The sequence below is a fragment of the Anser cygnoides genome, chromosome 21 (genome assembly GCF_040182565.1).
Source record: "Anser cygnoides isolate HZ-2024a breed goose chromosome 21, Taihu_goose_T2T_genome, whole genome shotgun sequence".
NCBI classification, from domain to species: Eukaryota; Metazoa; Chordata; class Aves; order Anseriformes; family Anatidae; genus Anser; species Anser cygnoides.
This window is the reverse complement of record NC_089893.1, coordinates 7,980,773-7,997,399: the sequence shown is the minus strand read 5'-3', so window position 1 is coordinate 7,997,399 and position 16,627 is coordinate 7,980,773. Positions and strand designations below refer to the sequence as shown.

The following is a 16,627-nucleotide window of genomic DNA, read 5'->3' as shown; positions in this document are numbered from 1 at the left end:
CCCATCAGGAGAGGACACAAGAGGGGTAGTTATGTCTGAAAGACCATCTGTGTCAACGTGTTGCAAGGGCCACACCATACAAATACACCAACTCATGTCTTGGAAGCTGTCAAGCTGTCAACACAGTATTCACAGCCTAATTAGCCCACCTCTTTTAAGGCCATAATTAGCTCAGGTGCAATCATACCCTGGCATGGCTGTGCTGCTTCCCATTCTAAAGATAGCTGAGGGATCTGTGCACAGCACCATGCTGCATAGCATGAACATCACCCAGGTCGTTTCTGAACTGGGGATTTGAGCATTAGTTAATGATGGCACGTCAATGAGGAGGGCACCTAGGAAAGGGCTGTTTATTGAGTTATTTGTGAAGAGGCTGGCAGACCCAGTTATTTCCCTTCAGCCCTCTCCTAACTACTTGTTTCTATGGGGGAATGAATTTGCCCATTATATGCACAGCTCGTTGCTGTTCTTCTGATGAGCAAGAGGTGCTGCAGGTCTGCACGGTACATGGTGGCTGAGGAAGCAAGCAGAAGCACGGCCCTTGTGCAAGAGCCGTGTTATGTCCCTAGCCAACCTCTGACAGGCTCGAGCAGCCACAAGGCAAAGGAGCCCACTGGGACCTGAGAAGACATCCTGTGTCCCAGTGCGTGCCGTAGGTGTTTGGCTGCTGTCTTTGACCACTTGACTCCTGGGCCAAATTGAGTGGCTGGATCGTACCCGGTCTGTGCTCAGCTCTGCCTTGGCTCCATTCCCATGGAAGCTGCTGGCAAAGTCCAGCCAAGATGTGTGGCCATGGCATGGCTGGCAAATCTGTTTTTGGGAATCTGGTGGAGAAAGTTGATTTAATGCCCTCTCTGCTAAACAAACTGTGTTTGGTTCTGCTTATTCTGAACATTTCTTCTTTTTGCCTTCTTTGCTTTGCTCAGGGCTTGCTTTTTCCTTTCAATAGGCTGTTCATTCCTTTGGCAAAATGAAACTCTCCTAAATGAACCCAACTCCTTCTTGGTACCCTTTTGTTTTGACACTTGGGAGACAGCAGATTTATAGACCTTCCTAAGTCGTAAGTTCATTTTCTTTTTTTATTTACCTTTCACTGCAGCCCATTCGGAGTGAGATTTCATTCTGCCTCCGAGCAGGACTGACCTGCCAAGAGGAGCTGATCCATAAATCTTTCCTTCCTTTCCTTCCAAAACAGAATTAGCTGAGTTTGCCTAGGAGGAAAACTGTTCTGCCATTGCCGGCAGTCAAACAGTGCAATTAATTAGTGCTTTCCCTTTTCTCTTTCCTCTAGTCTCTGTCTGCTGCAGTTGAAAATAAGCCAGCAAGAAAGGGGAGGGGAAAAAGGAGAGAAAAAGATTTGTTTGAAGCATTTATTTTTAATTAAAACTTTTGCAATGTGATACAGTTCAATGGTGGTGCACCTATTGCATCATATCTCATGGTCATAAGTTTAATCAAAACATCCCAGCAGATGAGTGGAGCTGGCTGCAGGCTGGGCTGGTGAAAAGCAATTGTTCTCAGTTCATGTATCGGGACTTGGAGCCGGGTGGGGAGTCTGGAGCCTTTGCTGCTTTACTCCTTGTTTTCGTATATGTGGTAAGTGGAAGTTGAAGGCTGATACACTGCAGGTTGATGCCTGGGTTATTGGCTTGGTTTGGCCAGTAAAAATTGACTTTCTTGACTGCGACCTTCTGGGGAAAACGGGACACATTCTCTGTCCTTCTTCTTGGTGCTAGTACTGAAAAGCAAAACACGTGAGAAAAAGATCCTTGTGAATATGTCAGATCATGATACATTTCTAGGAAAAATATCTTGCATGTAATTAGGAAACAGGAGTCCAGGGTTCTTCTAGACCTGCGTGGCTTGAGTAAGCCAGTTCATTTCAAGGCTGCGTGGTCAGTGCATTGTGCGAGGGTCAGGTCTGTTCTTCACTGCGTGGAGGCTGCCAACATGGCCTGATTTAAATAGCGAAACAAAATGCTTTCAGATCCTTGGAAAACACTCTGCAGATCCAATGTCCTTTTTATTTTTAGCTCTTTATTAGTTTTAGCAACCAAGTGGCCAGATGTTAGCATTATAAAGATGGACAGAAATAAGAGCTTTCTTGATGCTTAAAATTGAGACTAGTTAAATGCTTAAAATAATTACAGCAAAACTGTTGTGTAAGCACCGTTCCCCCAGTTGTGTACGGTATGAAGTATGGATAATACTAAAACTTCCCAAGTATTTGGGAACTATTCAGCAGCACAGCAAACATGAAACTATCCTAAAATTAAGAACAGGGTGATGAAGAATATTCAAATACATAAAATTAGGACTTTTCTGTACAAAACCACGTAGCAAGACACCGTCCTCATATAAAGAGTGTTAAGAACTCCTGAATCCTAAACCTGTGGTGTTTTCACAGCACTTCATCAGTGCTGCCTCTTGATTGTATCAGTGGGGAATGTTAAAACACTGTGCTGCTAGGGTAGCAAACTAATTCCTCATTTTCTGGCATATTTGGACTTCTTTTTGGTTTTTGAGGGCAAAAGGACAGTGGGTCAAAAGTGGAAAAGGTACTCAAAGAATGATATGGGAAAGTACACGTTCAGCTGAAACTGTTCTGTAAGGCAGGTATGAAAAGGCAGAGTGCTTCATCTCCATTCCTTCCCGTCCTGGGAGACAGAGCATGTCACAACAGTGCTGAGCAGACGAGCTGCTTGCCAGCATTTAATTTGTTGAAGATTAGGAAATTATTCCATTCTTACAATACCATGTCAGTCTAGAAATACCTTTGAACTCTGGGGGATGTGAAATTAAGATCTAGCCTCAGATTTTGTAGTGTTTGGAAGCCAAGACTTTATCAGGGTAAGAACTGTACAGATGGTTTAAGGGGAATTGTTTTAATAGTGTACCTAGAAACAGTGGACCAACTCAACTTCAGCTGTCTTTGAACTTTGGGAACAGGACGCTGCACTTATGCTTTTTTCTTTGTGATCTAGTAGCAATGTAGAGGTTAGCTATTTCTGCTTTTTTTTTTTTTTTTTCCTAACTGCAGGTGGTTGCTACAACATTGCCCTCTTTCTGACCTCCAGCTTTCCCCACTGAAAGCCTTGAACCCCTGTTTTTTTGCTAAATGCTGTCCTTACTCTGTCCTAGCCATCCTGTGCCCGCATCAGGCCAAGGGCAGAAAGCTGAGAAGTCTTGTATATGTATATGGCTGAGCTGAACATCAGCTGATGCTTTTATTATTTACAATCACTTCTAAAAGCACCGTCCCATCTGTTGGGGTCATGCCATAAGCAAAGGCTTCTCTTATGATCACAAATGATAAACAAATAAGGCACTTGGTGTCAACAGCCTCACAAATCTGTTCACCACCTGGAGCTCGAAGCAGCTCAGCAGTTGCAAACCACTACTTGTCCAGAAGTAGAGCAGCAGCTTCAGAAGTTGTGTAAGTAAATAAGTGTCCTGACGTGGGCACCGAAAATAAGTGTGTGCTGAGCTTTTGCCAGGTCTCAGTTGCTGGCTGCTGAACAGTTTGGAAAATGTATCCCCTCATTCAGGTGCTCAACACTCGAGCAACCCCAGTGTCATCTGCTTCTCTAATAACCAGCCACTGTTTTACCCTGCAAAAATAGCCACGCTGAAACTGCTGATCCTGGAAGGAGGAAAGTGGTCTTCTTATGATTGTCGTCCTGATCTTACCTAATTACTAGAAAATTAGCCTGAAGCCAATGGCAAGCTCTGGGACCGTCACAGCTAGTCTCCCTCACCCCGAGCACTTCCACATGCTGCTACCATGCACGCAGGAAAACAAATATCCCTGATTGCTCTGATACCAAATACCTTTTGCTGACCTTGCTTGAAGAGAGTCCCGTGTAAAAATGCGTTTCGCTATAGGATTTTGTCACTTGGAGCCTTGCAGGGGTTTCTGGGTTCTGGTGATTTATTACTCCTCAGCAGTCCTGTGGTTTGCAGAGAGCCGTGCTGGAAGCACACTAGGGTACAAGGGTAAAAGTATCAATTTTTTGCCAAAAACCACCCATGTGCAAGGGCAGGGACGGTGTTTCAGGCTGTGAGATAAGGCTCAGGGAACGAAGCTGTAGGGGAGCAGGAGCTGCGTTCAGCAGGTGGGAAGGTTTGAGCCAGGGCCCCCTGGCCCCCTGGAGCATGCCATAAGGCTAGACGCCCTCCTTCGTGGCATGTAAGCTTGAGCGCTGGTTGAGGTTGACTCTTTCAGGCCAGTTTGGCTGAAACAGAGGAAGAATGTCCCAGTGGTGTGTTGGCATTGCCTTTCCTGTCCCACAGGGGCCTGTCCCAGCAGGCGCTGGCTGGGAGGATATAAACTGTGGGAGCAGGATCTGCTGTACCTTCTGCATAGCTGGCTGGTGTCAGCAGGTGCAGAAATATCAGCGAGGGCAGAATTAGTAGTGTAAGGCAAAGGACAGCTCTCTCCTGATTTACGCTCTTTGAGCTGCCACTGAGATGGTAAATCAAGGCAGAATTTCTGCCATTTCACTTGGTGGTAGTAGATCTGCACGCAGGCATCAGCTGGGGGAAAAAAATCCACAGAAAGAAGATGCAGATACGCTTTACACAAGCAGTTGTTGGCTAAGCAATTCTGATCTCATCTCTCATGTACTTCCTGGGTGGTTTAGGTGGAATAACTTAAATTTAATGGAAATGTTTTGATTTATGGTGTTGCAAAGATGCGGAGGAGAAAAGCAAGGCTTAATTTGTATGCAGACTGCTGTGATTTACACTGTATTGGCAAAAATTTTCCAAGCCCACTTTGTAAGCGGCTGAATTTTCCTTGTGACTGAAGTGTTTGTGGGGAGAAGTGCCAATCAACAAGCTTCAGAATTCCTTATGTACCCTCTGCACGGCTGTTTACCTGATACCTGATGTATGACCCCACAACCCTTCATGCTGGGGACGAGGGTAAGGAATATAGGTCATCAGCAGGCCAGGCTGGTAACACCTTTCCTCTGCTGGTGATGAGTTACTCACCAAAATAGACTCATTGAGGCCTATAGATCATTATGTTCATTAGTGGTGATTCATATTAAGAGTTTCACAATCGGGCGTGTTGGTGTAATACGTTCCTTTCCACAGTGCCATTTATCTTAAGGATCTCAGAATACTTTATGTACATTAAGCTTTAATCCATGTTTTACCACCAGCAAGGTAGGTAAGAAGGATTGTTTCCCTTTTGCAGATGAGGTAAACTGAGGTACCGAGCAAGAAAATGACTTGCCCAAGACTGCGCAGGTTGTTTGCGAAGTTGTATACAGAGCCACCTTGCAATGAGTGCACATTTCCCGTACGTGGCCATATTTCACTGCCCAGAGATTTAAAGGAACATTTGATTTCCTGGGGCTAAGGCTGAGCAGAAATCTGTCTATAGCTGTAAATTCAGGCGGTCTGAAGTGAATCAGAACTTCCTGTAGTGTCTGGGAGTGTTTAAATTTGTCATCCCAGACTGGCTCTGGCCCGAAAGGATTGGAGCAGAGCTGCTGATTTACTTCGAGGGCTGGTATGCACTGGCTGGTATAAAATGTAGAGTTAAGAGTCAGTGAGGAAATCTGCCTCTTACCTATTCAGCCTCATCTGCCTGTATGGTCAGTGGGGTCAGTATGGACAACAGAGGATAGAAGTGTGATCCGCCTGACTTCTTGAGTTACCTGATAGAGGGCTAGGTGAACTGTGACTTGAGATTTTCTGTCACATATAAAGGGAGGTTAGGTTAGGAAACTATCTCAAATGAACCCTGTCCTAGTGTCCGTAGAGAAGCAGATTTGCATGAGTGGGGACAGATTTTGTCCTGTTTGCTCTGAGTTAGTCTCTTGGGGTAATTAAATGGATGACTTCAACAGTGTGTGTCCTAATAGCTCCTGAAAAAAAAAGGCAATGAAAATAGACACTCTATGCTAAGGAAAATGAAATGCACAGCAAGAGACTGCCGGCCCAAGAAGGCTAAACACAATCTGGAAGAGCAAACAGGTCCAGAGAGAGGAATTGACTTGGTTGTGGTCATTTAATAGCTGAATGGCAGAGCCAGGGAAGGTGTTCCCCTCTCCCTGTTCTCTCCAATGCTCTTATGCCTTAACCACATTGCCACTCAACTCACCGTTATCCACCTCTTCTTTTTTCCCTGCCAGGGTCCCCTTCTCTGAGGGCATATCCTCTCATCTCCGTTATCACCAGGCAGCCCTCTGTGGTCCCTCACCTCGTGCCAGCTGCCACCAGCTCCCGTGTGCTGCCTGCCCAGGCCTCCTCAGGGACTGCAAGTTCGGAGACCCCAGCCAGCGAGACCCATGCCAGCAGTGAGTCGGAGGCAGAGCAGCCCACACCTCGGTTAAAAAAGCCACGCCGGAGTAGGACCATCTTCACAGAGCTCCAGCTAATGGGCTTGGAGAAGAAATTCCAGAAGCAGAAGTATCTGTCTACCCCTGACAGGTAGGAGTTTGCTGGGCTGGGCAGTGAAATACAAGCTGCCCGCCACAGATCATGCTCTCCACTATGCACCACCTCCTAGAGTCATTTTGCTGTGCAGGAAACTCTTGTCTTCATCTAGGAAACATTCTGGTTCACTGCTTTATCTCAGCAGTGCATCTGAATGCTCAGTGTCACCTTTGAGTGTTGGTTCCTTTTCAGGGACAGCACTGACAGTGACTGATCTGAAAGACAGCCAGATCACACCTTGTATTCATCTGTAGCTCACTTCTGTCCCTTTTAGATATGGGGACAACCAGGCAGGGTAGAAACTAGCTGAAGGCCTGTGAGTGGCTATAAATACTGCTTAGAAAGGAGCAGGAAAATACTGCTTCCTAAACTAGGAAAAGGAAGGAGAGCGAAAGGGCTGCTGCAGCCCTGCTCAGCTGTTCTCATTCCCATACCAGATGCTCCCTGGCTGCAGTGTGCTGCCTTCTAGCTCCACAGAGATGCCTCTGCTGTTGGCCAAGAACATGGGCAGATGACCAGATTCAATTTCAAGGCTAACTTTTCCTGGGATCAAAGGTGACGTGGATAGACTGTATCAATGGAAATGTCACATGCTGATAAATGTGCTTGCTAGCAGGCACTCAGAGATGCACAAGAAACAGAGCAAAAGCTCTCCCTTTCCTGTTCTTGCTAGACCCTTGGAAAAAAATGCAGCCTGACTTCCTCCTGGGATCCAATGGTGTATGGCTGTGTCTCTATGGAGGCTGGGAGATTGGCTGTGGCTTCAGCTGGCTGCTGAACTAGCTTTCCTCTAGCAAACCTGGTTAGCAATTCAATGAGGAGCTACTGGCCTGTCCATCAGGGAAACAGAGCCAGGGATGCATACATTTGAAGGCTGCCTTGCTTCTGTCCCGAGTTCTTAGGGAGTACTTGGTAACAAGTGGACGAACTAAAATAAGGAAAGGTTCTATCTATTTTAAAGACCTTGGACACTACTCAGCAAACTTAAATTACAGGAAAAAGATTTTGTCCAATTCCTATTAAGTTTGTAAACCTAGAGAGGGTTTGAAAGGTTGACCAGACCTTGAGCTCCACAGATGGCAGAATTCCAATATTTAAATTGGTTTTGAAGTCAGCATTCTCTACTTGTACTGCCTGTCACGAAGCCAAGGATCACAGCTAAACCGAATTTCATGGGCAAGACTGAACTGTCTTGTACAGTTTCAGAGTTCCTAATGCTCCTGTATTGACTCCTCACGGCTTCACATAAGCAGATTGTTGACACCATTGCTGAAGCACTCAGGGCTGGTAAATTAAATTAATAGTATGACTGTTCCTTGGCTTTGTATGTGCTCGAGGCTGATGAGCAATTCCTGTCCCTGTACCTCTTCCCCCTCTTGGTTTGTTTCCTTGGGTTTCTAGGCAATGCTGGTTACAATAATGTGTGTGGCAAGAGGTGGTAACTGGTTGCAGGTAATCAAAGTGTGATAAGATGTGCACTGTGGCAAGAGTTAGCCAAGCAGTGTTTCTCTGTGAACTCATGGCTGGAAACGTGATGGTGAAGCAATGGGTTGTGCTCTGTGTTGAGTCCTGCAGCTTTTGGCCTGGGTGCAACATTGTACTGCTTGGATGGCAACTGGAGCACCTGGTTTATTAGTAGTAAAGGAGTGCGGTACGAGGGGATAATGCCCCTGCTAGATTCTGCTACTCACACAACAGTGGTGGCATTTTTAAGTCAGTGGGATATCTTGCAGACTTTCTGTAGTGGCATAGGCAGCAGGCAAACCAAACCTGTAGGGAATCTAAAGTGGGGAAAAGAATGAAGCTAGGAGTATGTGTGTGAGCACAGAGCTGGTGTGGAGTACAGAGGTGTTTGTAAATACAAAAGTGCGTCTGTCTGCCTCAGGAACCCAGCTGAAATAAAAGTCGTATTATGAAAAACTTGGCCTTGAACCACCCGTGTGTTTCTCCATGCAAAGGTGGGGAAATATTTGCCAAAAAGCTCACATAATCCAGAACACCTTGGAATGTGACTCTGTTTGAGCTGTCCCACCTGCAGGACTTGCGTGACGCTGGGGCACTTGCCCTGCATTGCTGAGGATTTCCAACTCCATCCATTGTGCAACGCCATTACAACACTGCCAGATGCATGCTACTATCACCTGTGGGGAAGGATAAAGGGTTACTCTGAGCTGTATTTGCTTCATATCCTGGGTTTTAATGAATGGTTTCAGATGAACTTGCACAGGTTGGAGATTTGCAGAGAATGAATCAGGATTATGGGCTGTCTGCCACATATACCCTTAAGCTAAACACGCAAATAATAAATTCATTTATAAGCCTAAATTGCCTATAGTAGCAGAATGCATAAGAAATTAATAGATTTAGATGTACTACTACTCCATGAGAAATGAAAAAGTATCATTATCCCCATCATGTAGGTAGTGAAGATGAAATACGATATAAGGAGCAACGCTTTCAAAGGCAGCCTGAAGCTGAGTGTCTTTCTTCTTACGTGTTTGCTTCAGACACCATAGACCTGTTTTTCAGGGATGCTGTGTACCAGTAGCTTCATGCACAAATGTGGAGTGTCAGCAGTTGGAATACCACAGTCCTGTGTTTCAAAAAGGGCAGAAAAACCTCTGATATTTGTAGGCTTGCTCATTCCTCCATGAGAAGGAGAAAAGAGAACGAATGAGAGAGTTCATTTCTCAAATCAGTGCTGCAAACACCTAAATATTCTTGCTTCTTCTGTAAGATGCAGCTATCTTTTCACCCAAAAGTGGTTTACCACTTTTGTCTGACTTTTTCTCAAACAACAGATTGGAGGAACAAATAGCAGTCTTTTCTGGCAGTCCTCCTGTTATATGCACTTAGTGTTGGATTGGCTGCCCCTGGCATCTGGGCTCTTCTCATCCTCTGTCAAGTCATTTCAACGTCTGTCTTGTTTTCCAGGCTCGATTTAGCCCAGTCATTGGGGCTGACTCAGCTCCAGGTGAAGACGTGGTACCAGAACCGCAGGATGAAATGGAAGAAAATGGTAAGTGGTTCATTACCATTTCTCCATAGTCCTTAAACTGCTTTTAAAAGAATGGGTTCTGAAGCTGAGTATAGTGTCAGTGATTTGTCTCTATTTATACCAAATTTTATTTTATTCTTTCTGAATTTTTGTAGAAATACACTTAAAAAAAAAAAACACAAAAAACCTCACACTACAGCATATGTGGTGGGCTAGTTGTACAACAGGCAGTAAGAAGAATATGAAGACAAGAGAAGAAAGAAAATAAAACAGCAGAGAAAAGAACCAAAGTATCTACCTCTGCATTCTTGGCATTCTTGTGATCTTAACACTTGTGGGATCGGTTATCCATGTAGACCAAAAAGATGATATTGCTCAGTGGGAGCCAATGCAGTTTTAAGCACTAATATAACTGATTCTTGCTTTTCATACCTTCCTTTCACCTCTTGTACTTCCAGCTTCATGGCCCTTTTCCAATTAAAATGCTTCTAGAAAGGAGAGCTATCCATAAATCCTGCTGGGAACTGATGCTGTGAATTCTCCGGTGGAGATGTTTATGTATTCCCACCCAGTAGAGGAGATGCAGTTCTGCACTGCATCAGAACTGAATTTTTGAGTGTATGTGAGCGCTGCAGAAGTTACTGCCACTTGAAACAAATTTGGGAATAGCTTGGATCCAGATCCTTGGCTGAAAGTGTCTTCAGGCTGCAGCTTGTGAAGGGAAAGGGAATTAAACATAAGAGCAGACCTATTCTAATGACTCCCTGCCTTTACACAGGTTAGATGGGTGTCATGTCTTTTAATGCAGGAGTTACAAAAATAATAATATTAATAATAAAGACTATTTCAGAAGCCAAAGTGGAACTGGCAAGAGAATAGGCAGCCAGAGGAAATTCTGGCTAAAGTATGACTGTTCTTACTTGGGCTCTGATTAAAGCAAACACTCGAAAAAAGGAAGTGAATTGTGCATAGTATCTTTCTGTATGTAATCTTGAGGACTCTGTGCTTAGATTGCTTTTGGGCCTGCTGTAGGAACTGACTTAGACAGCTCCAGAGTTCTAGGTGTCCTTACTGGTATTGTTTGCATTTAGTTTTAGTTGAGGTAATGAGTGAACTCACTCCGTGAATGCAAGGAATTTCTATGAAGCTGCAATGGTGATCAAACCATGGATCCACTCTGAAGTCAAAGCTGAATTTCATCCTACCCTCTAAAGGCAGTCTCACAGCAGTGACGTTCAGACTGATGCTGACTGTTAATCTCTTTGCTCCAGGTGTTGAAAGGCGGGCAGGAAGCTCCAACGAAGCCCAAAGGCCGTCCAAAGAAAAACTCCATTCCCACCTCAGAGGAAATTGAAGCGGAAGAGAAAATGAACAGCCAGGCTCAGAGTCAGGAGCTGGAGGGATCTCAAGCCCCTGAGGAACCTAAAGTGACAGAGGAGAAGCCAGAAGGCTCTTCAGAGACAGAGAAGTCTCCAGAACATATACCAGCACCCTCCTCAGAGGAGGCTACGCCATTAAGTTAAAAGGGAAAGAACGAAGGGAAAGGGGGGATAAAAAGAGAAAAGAAAAACCAAAACCAAATATATATATATGTGTGTATATATATATATATATTTAAATATGTATGTAATTGTGTGTGTGTACATATATATATAAATATATATATATGTAGACCTTGTGTATAAGTCGAAAGATTTGTCACTTTGTGCCTTTGGGAATCAGCCATCATGGGCCACAGTGGAACAAAGACATCCTGTGTGAGTGGTGATGACCTGTCTCTCTGGTGGCGTGTGTACGCCTTCCCACAGATAGTGACGGAGTTCCAGAGAAACTGGACGTATTTCCAGAGAAAACTGCATCTAGAAACCTGAGACAGCTCCTGGCAAATAAAGGAGAAGGCCAGGGCTCCTTTCCTGCTGCGGGAGGCAAATGTGTAGTGATATGACTGTTGGAGGGTTCAGTGTGTTCGCTTGGCTTTATCCTTGCCTTTTAGTAGTGCAAATGGACAGAGGACTTGGTCTGGTCTCAGACCAGGGACAGCTAAGAAATGGGAGCTGTGGTAGCACCATTTCATCATGTAACCAGCACTTATTTCTGTTAGGGATGGGCCCAACTTCAACATTTTTAGGAAAGAGTTCAGACCCATGGGTTTGCTTTGGCCCCGTATAAAGATCAAAGCTTCTGAAGAGAGATTGATCCCCGGGTCAGCGTTCAGATTTCATATCTCTTGGTTATTTGGGTGCCGTGTCTGTGAATTTGCAGTGATCCAGGATAAAACTTCGAATGAGATGAGGATTTGGATTTGAGTCTGCTCCAAAAGCTTTGGGATGCTTGGATCTAGGATTTTTGCTTTGGGCCCACTTCTAATTTTTGTAAGGTTTTTAAAGAACATTTAAATGTTTCCAGGGTTTGGGGAGAAGGATGGATTTAAGAAGTTGTTGCAGAAAGTTCGTGTTTAAGATGTGTGCCAAGAACAGATGTGCATCATGTTTCATAAAGTCTTGTTAAGGGTGCATTTTGCCCAAAGGCTGCAAGAGATGTATTAAGATAACCTTTATTTTTTAATTAAAAATTAAATATATAAATAAAAACATTGCTGTTGTTTCTCTTTCAGAATGCTAGATTTTTATTTTTACTTTTCTTCAGAATGCCCAGACACTTCTGGGCTAGGTTTTTCATTCTAACAAACTGGAGAAAATGGGAGTCGTCAAACTTTCCGTAACACCACAGTGCAGGAAGCGCTGAGCAAACTCCTTGTAGCACCTTGCGAAGGTAGGTGAGGGGTGCTTTTGATGCCACCTTGTCCCTGGGTGCAGATGAACGTTTCAGGGTGGGATCACTGGTGTTCTAGCTTTTTTTCTGTCACCTCCCCACCTGCACTTGTATCTGGACAGCCAATAAACGAGGGGGTGCGTAACAATTCACACACATAGTTCTCAAGTGACTTATTCAAGGAGTGTTCAGTGGGGAGAAAGGATTTCTTTTCTTTTCCCAGCTTCTTGCTCAATGATATTTGAAAGACTTTAAGTCCACCTCATCATTAGCTCTGCAATGGCACATGCATCTGCATCGGGTAATACTTACATGGCAAAACTCCAGCTGACTTCAGTGAAGTGCATTGCTCCACTCACTGTGCTAAGTACTTAAATACATTGTAATCTACAGATTTAGGTGTACCTACAGGTCTGATGCACCTAAATCTAAAAATAATAATAATAATAATAAAAAATCACCAGAGTTGAGCAATGCTCTTTTGTAAGAAACTGAAAATCTCAGGCACTTTATGCCATTTAGTTATTTTACATGGAGACGGAAATGGGAAAACAGATTTCCCTCTCGCCTGTTGTGTTGAAAAATGCAGTCTGTGAGATACGAAGTCCTTCCTCTGCCATTAAGATGTGCGGAAATGTGTTTCTTTGAACCATTGGTCATTCTACAGCGCCGTAACATAGTCATGAGAGGCACAGGGAGAGGTGGCAGAACAGATTTTGGCACTTGTCCGGTTAGCTGGAGTTAGGATACAGTATGTTGTTGCAGATTCGTTATCTGTGGAAGTCTTTTTTCCTCTCCCTCTCTCCTCAAACTGCTTTAGTTCAACCATGTCTATTGGACTTGAAATGGCATTTAATTTAAAAAAGGCCTATTGCCTGTTTATACAGGAATTAGATTAGATGGTCTATGAAATCTATAATTGTCGTGTATTGTTCTTGGATAGTAGCAACAGCACTTATCTCAAACTAAAATGTTTCTACAAGTCTTAAGTGTGGTATTACTCAGTGAGGGTAAAGGGAGCAATTTACTGGAAATAATTTTTCTATTGAGCTTCACCAATTAGTTTGTAAAATAAAAAATAAAAATAATAATATTATAAAGTCTGCAATAGTCCACTAGATTTATTTGGATGCTTAAAGAGGTCATTAAATCAAATTTTCCGTGCAGATCATTCTGTAAACATTTAAAACAAACAAACAAGAAGTCCAACCTGACCTTCAGGGAATGCATCAAAGATATTTTAACTCCTCTGGGTTCAAAGTGGAGACATCTCCCAGTCCATTTTTCTAAAACTTCTCAGAGCTGTAGTGTAAGCGCAGCATTTTGTAAACTTTAAAATGTCAGTACCCTTTCTTTCATCCAAAATGCGTTCCATAAAATGGAAAATGCATATTGGATTTTTATTTTTGTATCTGATAGCCAGTGTGTTTGTCTGTTTGGCGGAATTTTGATAGATTTACATGGGGGTTGGGGAGAAATACAGAAACAGGAAAAATAATGTTCTTCTCCTGAATCAGGAAAAGGCTTGTGGTGTTTCTGTGCTACTCAATGAAAAGGAGAAATATGAAAATACAAAATCTCAAACTTTTTGAGGAAGATAAATTTCTAAATCACAAACAAAGCTGGTCATTTTCCAGCAAAGAGTAAAATAAGTTTTGGGAAATGTCATTTCCCACTTCCCAGATGAAAATAATTGTTTCTGACTCAACCCTACTTTACAGTGGGAACCATTCCAGTGACTTTTTTTATTTGCTAATCCCATTCTAATCACTTATGAGTCAATCTGGGTAAAAATGCAATACTCTAGCTGTCTGGGCTAGTTTTTAATGAGTCCATAAGACATTGAAGATCATTCTGTTCCTCATTTAGATGAGTAGCAATCTTAGCGTCTTATTTTTCAGTGTGATTAAGTGCAAAATTAGCTGTCTTTAAATGCTGTCTCATACTTGCTTACACTAAATTACTTTCACTGGCTTTCCTGGTAGCCTCTTGAATGTTCATGGAAAGCATGTTCTGAATGCATATGTCTGGATGGAAGGAAAATAGCAGGGGATAAGTGGTAAAAACAATGAATTATCTCTTGGATAAATCTTCTTGTTCTTGTTTGTTCTGTGTCGCATCTGCAGCTGGAGAAAAACATCTACAAATTCTAGTAGCATTGAACACTTACCCTAGTCATTGTAGGTAGGCAAGTGATCCTTTTCCTGTTTTGAGACTCTCCTCCATTGGGTTTATTTCTCCTTATTTCTCTTATTTCTTCTATCTGTTGTCAGTACTGGGGAAGTGTTGAGCTCTGTCATGCCTAGCAAGGAGAGGAATTCTTCCTGGATCTTGAGGAGTTTTTGCTGAGCCAAAAGCTTGGCATGTTTGTGAGTTTTGTACCAATCCGTGGTTACTCCTGAACCACCTTTCATTGGTCTAGAGCTGTATGGGCTTTTCAAATTTTGAAAATTAAAAGTGCATGTTGTTCCTCAAAGACCAGACAGGACCACAGCTCTGCAAATACCCAGTGCCCCCAGCACCACCATCCCCAGTCCCCTTTCTGTTAGAAACAGTTTTGTTGGTTCTCCCCAGTTCTGACATGGCACATCTCTGAAGGCTTTAGCAACAAGTTTCTAGGAGACAGAGATTCAGCAGAAGTGCAGGTTGGGCACTTGTCTCCAGCTAATTCACTGGTGCCTATTTAATTTTTCTGTCTCTATCAGCAGTGTTCAGATCACGCCCTGGAGTAGCGATGTCCTCAAACCCCTTGGCACTGAGATGGTCCCCTTGGTGCAAGGTGCAATACTTGGAGATACCACTTTGTCCTGGAAAGAGCCAGAAACCTTAGAGATGAGGAACTTTTCAACAAGTATGCACAAAATGTTTCACCTTTACCAACAGAGTGGCATCAAAGGGCTTTCCCAGTGTCTTCACACTGGTCCTGAAGACAGTTTAAGCTTTTAAAAGGCCAGTGAGTGTTTGCCTCCCATGTACTGAGACCTCTTGTCCTAGGCTGGTTTGTCACCTATCAGGGGAGTCTGATCAGAGACGTGTGCCCTTGGGGTTGAGCCTTGCAAATGTTCAGGGGTGTTTGGCTTCCAGTTCTAACAGCAAGAAACAAGCCCTGATGTTGAAATCCGAACTCCCCTACAGGGATGGAAAGTGCTCATATCCGGAGTTCTGGCTGGGACCCACCTTTTATTGTACCCACTGTTTAGATAATTTTGCAAAGCACTGAGCTCATCCTACAAAATGGTAAGTTCCCTGAGGTCCCAGCAAGGATGAATGGGCTGTCGTCTGTTTTTTAAAAAAATAGTTTAGCTCCAGGCCAATACAAAGGAATTGGTGTTTGGGTGGATTTTCAGTTCCACTTTCCATCACTTTCTTCAGAAGCAAAATGGAAAAGGGATGTAAGAAAGGAAGGAGTGAACAAAGAGAGGACAAGGATGTGAAAGAAAAAATAAAGCTGAAAACATTAACTGCGTCAAACTATGTGAAAAATAAAAAGTTGGCAGAAAAGTAATTTTGTTGAAAAGTGAACTTCAAAAAAATTTTGACATAAAGCTCTGGCTTTATGTCAAAAGACAGATTTTTCTGGGGTTTAACTATATATGCAAGAATGATAGTTTTTCTGCAAATTTCCTCTTATGCTATATGGTTAAAACATATTGAGTAAAGAACAAGACATGGTTGAGTAAAGGACAATTGGATTGGATTTAAGCTGCAATACAAGACTTGGGTACAAATCTACATCTTGAAAAAGGCATGGGTTTGAAGTCTAGATCTCCTGGAATCTGAGGTGTTGGGTGTGAACATCCTGTAAGAAACTTGTTCTTTCTTCTCACAGTGTCATACCACAAGTTAGGATTTATCAGGTTTTACCATAAACTTAGGAATAGGTGTTTGGGAGGCATAAATCTTTGGAACGCAGTAACTTTTCCTGCTTTACATTGTAAACATAGTTGCAACTCAAATTGCTTAATTTAGCATTTTGGTTAAAAGACAAAAACAAACAAACAAAACCTGTTGCTTCCTCTGCTCTGGGAATCCATAGCTAGATGCTAGCTTTAGACTTTGAAATCCTGGAGTTCTTGAATATGATTTTCAGTGCTGGGATGTGAACCCTATGAAAATCTAAAGATATTTTTTCCCTAGCAGAAATAGATTTTTTTTTTCTCATAACCAGATACCCCATGATTTCTGGGCTTTCCCACCATTCTAGTCCCCTCCCATATTGTTAATCTCCTTGAACATACTTTTCCAATGCACTGGAATAACTCTGCCTTAGCATGGCAGTAACAGGAAGGAAACTTCTTATCGCTGCTGGGATCCATAGGTGCCAACAGGGAGATCTGTGCTACCTGGCTGCTGCCAATGGAGAGAGTTAACCCCTCCAGGCTGTTCTGACACGTCCCTTACCAGCTG

The 16,627-nt window shown here is 43.2% G+C and overlaps 1 protein-coding gene across 2 annotated transcripts in view; it reads left to right on the top strand.

Annotated features, from left to right (window-relative positions):
- The window catches only part of BARX2 (BARX homeobox 2), a 38,286-nt gene extending 26,245 nt beyond the window's left edge, over positions 1 to 12,041 (top strand). For both annotated transcript variants that reach the window (XM_066981277.1, XM_048063519.2), the window contains exons 2-4: positions 6,147 to 6,444; positions 9,385 to 9,469; positions 10,720 to 12,041. In XM_066981277.1, coding sequence (XP_066837378.1) covers positions 6,147 to 6,444; positions 9,385 to 9,469; positions 10,720 to 10,971 — 635 coding nt within the window. In that variant the 3' untranslated portion in view covers positions 10,972 to 12,041. The remainder of the gene's footprint in view (positions 1 to 6,146; positions 6,445 to 9,384; positions 9,470 to 10,719) is intronic.
- The last annotated feature ends 4,586 nt before the right edge of the window (positions 12,042 to 16,627 follow it).